This window comes from Micromesistius poutassou (genome assembly GCF_964030765.1).
Source record: "Micromesistius poutassou genome assembly, chromosome: 3".
NCBI lineage: Eukaryota > Metazoa > Chordata > Actinopteri > Gadiformes > Gadidae > Micromesistius > Micromesistius poutassou.
The window spans coordinates 17,618,680-17,626,177 of NC_140273.1; the positions used below are offsets into that span (position 1 = coordinate 17,618,680).

Sequence of the window (7,498 nt, forward strand, 5' to 3'; positions counted from 1 at the left end):
ATTTTATATATTATTATTATTACGGTCTGACCTGGACAGGCTGTGGTATTATGGGCTTTCCTGGATAGCTGGGGTTAGTAGTGGGGTATTATGGTCGTCTTGGACCAGCTGGGGTTAGTGGGGAGGTAGGGTCTGTCCTTGACAGGCTGGGATATTATGGTCTGTCCATGAACGGCTGGGGTGTCAGATAACAGTAGCAGGAAAGCTGATACTTGAGCTCTTATCTGAAGTGTTTCTCTGACACCTTTAAAACTCCATGGAGATAATTACTAGGGGAACAAAACAGGGAAATGAGAACAAAGCCAATATACTATATCACATTATTGTGTATTTGTAGGTATACTATTTATTGCTTTTTAAATATAATTCAACAACCAATATTCAATAAATACTGGCCCATGTTCGGTGCAGGAAAAAAAGGAATACTTCAAAGAACAAAAGGAATCCTCCTGTTCGCTGTGATGCAGTAGAATAACTTAATGAGGGACCATCGTCTACCAGTAGATGAGCTTATGAGTTACCATTGTCGACCAGTACATAAAGGTTAGGACCATTGTCTACCAGTAGATAAAGGTTATGAAGGACCATCGTCTACCAATAGATAAAGGTTAGGACCATCGCCTACCAGTAGATAAAGCTTATGGGTTACCATCATTTACCTGTAGATAAAGGTTAGGACCATCGTCTACCAGTAGATAAGGTTAGGACCATTGCCTACCAGTAGATAAAGGTTAAGATGGACCATCGTCTACCAGTAGATAAAGGTTAGGACCATCGTCTACCAGTAGATAAAGTTTAGGACCATCACCTACCAGTAGATAAAGGTTAGGACCATCGTCTACCAGAAGATAAAGGATCATCGTCCACCAGTAAATAAAGGTTAGGACAATCGTCTACCAGTAGATAAAGATTAGGACCATCGTCTACCAGTAGATAATGATTAGGACCATCATCTACCAGTAGATAAAGGTTATGAAGGACCATTGTTTACCAGTACATAAAGGTTAGGACCATCGTTTACTAGTAGATAAGGTATGACCATCGTCTACCAGTAGATACAGGTTAGGACCATCGTCTACCAGTCGATAAAGTAAGGACCATCGTCGACCAGAAGATAAAGAAAAGGATAAATGCTCCCAGTAGATCTATTTCTATGTTTGCTAGACTTATTCATATTTAAATATGCTTGTATATAAATATAAATATGCTTGTATATAAATATACATATTCAATTATATTTCCGAGCCATTTCCCTTTTCCATCTTTACGGTTGTGATGTTTCTCTCCTGTTGTTGTTGTTGTTGTTGTTGTTGTTGTTGTTGTAGTGTTTGGTTACAGTGTATGAGTGTAGTGCTTGGTTACAACCTAGCTGCTTGTTGGGTTTGGTCACAGCTTTGTTCCGTTTACAGAGGTATTCTGCGAGATAAACATACCTAGGTGGGGTTTGTACATCGATTACAAATGACCAAACATCTTCCTATTTGACTGTGTCGACCGTGTCATGGGATTACCAGTTTTACCTGTTGTCTGGTTGCCCTGAGACAACGGCTGTCGTCCAGCTGCCTCCCTCAGTCGAGGTGTGACGATCGCTCAGGTGAGGTGTCAAGACTGCTCAGGTGTGACACAGCAATGGCATCCAACGCAGCCCCCTTGGGAACCCTTCCCAGTGGTATCGGAATATGTACCTGCCTTCCTGATATTTTCTACCTCCCAGAACTGGTAGGTTCTATATTCTCTCAGTATTCATATTAATTCTGTTTGTGGTTTGCTGTTTTATTGATTCATAATAAGGAGTTGTTTTTTTATTCCGCATAATGCTAGTTCCTGATCTGTTTGAATACATATTATTGACCAAATATGAATTGTAGGAAGTATGTGTGATTTTATTTATTTTTAAAGCTGTACGGGAAAACTGCGACTAGCATACCAGCAGTCACCACTCCCCAGGATTTTCATAATTATGGGGACTGGTATGTTGATGGTAACCTGTAGAGTAGACTAACTCACCACTAGTACAACAGGACCTCCAGGTGATGTTACCTGTAGAGTAGACTAACTCACCACTAGTACAACAGGACCTCCAGGTGATGTTACCTGTAGAGTAGACTAACTCACCACTAGTACAACAGGACCTCCAGGTGATGTTACCTGTAGAGTAGACTAACTCCCCACTAGTACAACAGGACCTCCAGGTGATGTTACCAGTAGACTAACTCACCACTAGTACAACAGGACCTCCAGGTGATGTTACCAGTAGAGTAACTCACCACTAGTACAACAGGACCTCCAGGTGATGTTACCTGTAGAGTAGACTAACTCACCACTAGTACAACAGGACCTCCAGGTGATGTTACCAGTAGAGTAACTCACCACTAGTACAACAGGACCTCCAGGTGATGTTACCTGTAGAGTAGACTAACTCACCACTAGTACAACAGGACCTCCAGGTGATGTTACCAGTAGAGTAACTCACCACTAGTACAACAGGACCTCCAGGTGATGTTACCAGTAGAGTAACTCACCACTAGTACAACAGGACCTCCAGGTGATGTTACCCGTAGATTAGACTCCCCAGCCACAAACTATTTAAACAGATCCAACTCATACCAAAGTGTTAATGGTTTAGTGATGGTTCATGTTGTTGTGTGCTGGAGGTGTTTGGAGGCCTGGTCTGGATCCTGGTGGCCTCTTCGCTGGTTGTCCCAGCCAACCCTAAGGGCTGGGTGATGTTCGTCTCCGTCTTCTGCTTCGTCGTGACCTTCCTCTGGATGGTGCTGTTCGCCTGCGGGGCCCACCACAACAAACCCGGCTGGGCTGCTGCAGTAGGGAGCTCTTTAAACCATCATTTAAAACTTTAAAACATGTGATCCAAAATTTATGACATGAGTGTTTGATCAACAGTGATCCAACATTTATAACATGAGTATGTAATCACCAGAGAGTGATCCAACATTTATAACATGAGTGTTTGATCAGAGAGTGATCCAACATTTATAACATGAGTGTTTGATCAGAGAGTGATCCAACATTCATAACATGAGTGTTTGATCAGAGAGTGATCCAACATTTCTAACACGAGTGTTTGATCAGAGAGTGATCCAACATTTCTAACATGAGTGTTTGATCAGAGAGTGATCCAACATTTATAACATGAGTGTTTGATCAGAGAGTGATCCAACATTTCTAACATGAGTGTTTGATCAGAGAGTGATCCAACATTTATAACATGAGTGTTTGATCAGAGAGTGATCCAACTGTCCACCCTACTGTTTCCTCCTCCCTGACTTGGTCCTTCTCTTCTCTGTGCTGTCAGGACTTTGTGTACCACGGCATTGCTGCTTTCTTCTACCTCAGTGCCTCTGTTGCGCTCGCCAGAGTTACTATAGAGATGAAGGATGGGGTTCTTAACTACCAGCTGGATATATCTGCTGTGGTGAGTCACACTAGTAACTATTCACTAATAACTATTAACTATTAACTATTAACTGTTAACTATTAACTGTTAACTACCAGCATGATATTTCTGCTGTGAGGAGTCACAATAATTGCTTTTGACTAACTACTTACCATTAACAATTAACTATGTACTAATAACAACCAGCTGTATATCTCACCTATGGCAAGCTAGACCAATTACTATTTAGTTATAAATAATAAATAATAACTTTTTACTATTAACTCTTTACTATTATCTACCAGTGGGATATATCTGCTTTGGCGAGTCACAATAATAAGTATGAACTTTTAACTAATTACTACCAGCTAGATATATTGGATACTGTATTATTAACAACATGCCAATGTCCCCTGGGTGCTGTAGTATGGTAGTAATGTCTTATCAACGTGCTAAGGCCTCCTGAGTGCTGTTGAATTGTATTAACAATGTGCTGCTGTTTGTCTCCTCATGCTGCAGGTCTTTTCCTACGTGGCCACGCTCCTTTACTTTGTCCACACCATCCTGTCAGCTATACGCTGGAAGTCTTTCTAAGCCTTCCTCCTGTCAAACTTCACTAGAGCCCTAGACCCACTGGAACACTCCCCTGTAACCCTACCTTATGAATCTGGTTCTAGTGATTCTTGTTCTGGCTAGCCTAATATTTCTGGTTCTAACTAACTAGCCTAATTATTCTGGTTCTGGCCAACCTAATGACTAATAATAGCTAACTATCCTAATTTATATTTATCCCTAGCTAGGCTATTCATTTAGTTGGCTAGCCTTTCAACAATACTTCAATGCGTTCCATCCATCTCTAATGAAACATACTGGAATGCACGCACAGCAGTCCATCTTCTTTACATGCAGTCCTATGATATGCTTAACTAAACATTATGTCTATGCAGAAAACAATTAACTAACATTCAGTTAAAGGTGCTTTAAGTGCAAATATTGATCTAGTTTTTTTATAGCTGGGTTAAGGTTTGAAGTTGTTGGAAATGTTCCCACACAGCTTGTTTTCTATAATTGTAAATGTTTGTTAAAAGAGAGATGATCAACTACACCAAATGCAGCAGAGTTCGACCTGTTTGTATTACCTTTGCTGTCTGTTTTTTTATATATTTTTACAACAGCTGAGTTCATTGAACATTAAATGTGATTCCCTGAAGTCTTTTGAGTATGATTTATTTTATGAGTTGCTGTACTTAATATAATACAACAACATCAGCAACAACCAACAGAATGGCATATGCAAAAAAAAGAAAACTGTTTTAAAAGCTATAGCTCAAAGACATCCCCTTGTGGTGTAGTCGTGTAGTACAGGGAGTAGTGCTGCAGTCTAGGGGCGGATGCTGTGTCTCTGATAGCATGCAGTCAGCACTGGTCTTTCATACTACCGAGAAGCAGTTTTTTATCTCTACTTTCTGTGAGCTGTTCACAGCAGTTCACAGTCCCTGGGGAAACCAATACAGGCACCATATCCCCCTCTCTCTTCCTCTTCTTTAATCACCATAATACAGACAGCATCTCCCTCCCTCTCTTCTCTTCTTCTTAAATCATGGGAACCAGGTCACTGTAGATGCTCTTAAATCTAACCTCAGTATAAATAACCCCTAATCTATGCTATGCTAAGCTTACTCTACCCATATCCTAATTTATCTATACTCTGATATATCTACCTGAACCGTACTCTCTCTATACCCACATCTATCTATAACTAATCTGATCTATATCCTGATCCATACCTTCATCTAACTATACCCTCATCTATCTACACCATAATCTAACCTGATCTATCTACCTTAACCTTAGTTTATGCATACCTTAATCTATATATAACCTAATCTATCTTTAACCTGATTGATCTATACACTAACCTATATCCTAGTCCATCTATCTATACATTCATCTATATATACCCTCATCTATCTATACTGTTATCTATAACCTGATCTATCTACCTTAACCTTAGTCTATGTATAACCACTCTATCTGTAACCTGATCTATCTGTACGCTAATCTACCTATTCACAAATGTATCATTCCATTTTCTATACTCTTACCCATATCTGTCAATACCCTAATCTATCCATACCACAATGTATATATTTGTCTGTCTGTCTGTCCCAAACCCTAATCTATACCCAAACCAGAACCTATATATATATATATATATATATATATATATATATATATATATACCTAAACCCATAGATTTAAACCCTAACAAAACTAGGCCTGAATATTAACCTAGCTACATTTACATCTAGGAGGACCCAGGACAACCTTTGCCACAAAACATCTAATGAATGTCCAGCTCATGTCGGCCCGACAACACCACGGTGACGGCCTCACTGCTATTCTTGTTTCCATGGGAACTAACGCTGAGGATCATGTTGCAGAGGTCGCAGCGATGCTGTTGACGTGTTTTAACATTTAATGAGAAGCTTAGGGGTTCAGCCGGCATTTACTACACTGGGTTTAGTTACTAGAACACTGCCCTAGAACCAACTGTAACACTGCCCTAGAACCCCTATAGAACACTGCCCTAGAACCCCCTAGAACACTGCCCTAGAACCCACTAGAACACTGCCCTAGAACCCACTAGAACACTGCCCTAGAACCCCCTAGAACACTGCCCTAGAACCCACTAGAACACTGCCCTAGAACCCACTAGAACACTGCCCTAGAACCCACTAGAACACTGCCCTAGAACCCACTAGAACACTGCCCTAGAACCCACTGTAACACCCCTTGAACCCACTAGAACACTGCCCTAGAACCCCCTAGAACCCCCTAGAACCCACTAGAACACTGCCCTAGAACCCACTAGAACACTGCCCTAGAACCCACTAGAACACTGCCCTAGAACACACTAGAACACTGCCCTAGAACCCACTAGAACACTGCCCTAGAACCCACTCTAAGACGCCCCTTTGGGGCGGTAGTAGCTCAGGAGGTAGAGCGGGTTGGCTGGTAACCGCAAGGTTGCTGGTTCGATCCCCGGCTCCTCCTAGGCTAGGAGTGTTGAGGTGTCCCTGAGCAAGACACCTCACCCTGACTGCTCCCGGGGTGGCTGTCGCCTTGCATGAATGGGTGATTGTTGGGCAATATTGTAAAGCGCTCTGGGTGGCCACTGGTTACAAAATCGCAATATGAATGTCGTCCAGTCCATTCCCCACTAGACCCCCCCCTGAGAGAACACTGCCCTAGAACCCCCTCTAAGACTTCCCTTGAACCCACTAGACCCCCCCCCCCCCCCATATAACCTGCTAGAACACTCTGGGGGGGCGTTTGGTATGGTATCTGTTTGTTTCGGCTTGTGAGGTGTCACAGCATGTATTCCAGCAGCTCGTCAGGCTAGGGTTTATTTCACCTATAGTAGGAGAGGGGGAGGTGGTGAGTTCAGACATTAATCCTGTTGTTCCAATGTGTGTGTGTGTGTGTGTGTGTGTTTTTCCTCTGCTCCTTGTACGGTCGTGGACAGACTCCTGCTGTGACTACATTAGAGATAGGGGGATGTATTTTCAGACTAGTTCTGTTAAATTTAGAGTCCTTATCAAACAGAGTTCCCCACCTCTCCTTGCTCCTCCTCCTCCACCTCCTCCCCCTTCTCCTCTTCCTTCTCCTCCTCCTCCTGAGAGCAGTTAGGGAGCGCAAGGTCAGTACAGCCTTTTCAGCCCCAGCTGACCAGGAGAACCTTTGCATGTACAGTTTTCGTTTAGAAAACTTATCGTCCAAGTACTCCATACCATCTCCTGGGTCTCCTCTTCTCTCCGACATCAAGGTATGCTCCCCTTCTTAGCTTGCTCACGTCAATGTTAACATTTCTCCAAAAGAAGTACAGGTCCCCAAACTAATAGCGTACAGGCAAAGACTTTTCTATTTCCACTGTGTACAAAACAACTACAAATCAAATCAAATTTCAAGTTTTTTGTCATCAACTATCAACAATTTCCCAATTGTGTTCATAAATGCATCCTTAATGATTTTTTTACGAGTATTTTCTTCCATTATATTCATTTTATATCAAGCCCCAGATCATATTTGGAGGGTAGAATG

At 41.9% G+C, this 7,498-nt stretch overlaps 1 protein-coding gene across 1 annotated transcript; it reads left to right on the plus strand.

Moving 5' to 3' along the window:
• Nucleotides 1-1,629: 1,629 nt before the first annotated feature.
• LOC311340334 (myelin and lymphocyte protein-like) lies at nucleotides 1,630-3,988 on the plus strand (the record flags this gene model as incomplete). The annotated part of the gene is made up of 4 exons (XM_084465235.1): nucleotides 1,630-1,719; nucleotides 2,655-2,822; nucleotides 3,314-3,433; nucleotides 3,914-3,988. 4 exons carry the CDS (start codon nucleotides 1,630-1,632, stop codon nucleotides 3,986-3,988), a joined length of 453 nt encoding a protein of 150 aa, XP_084321361.1.
• Between the last annotated feature and the right edge of the window lie 3,510 nt (nucleotides 3,989-7,498).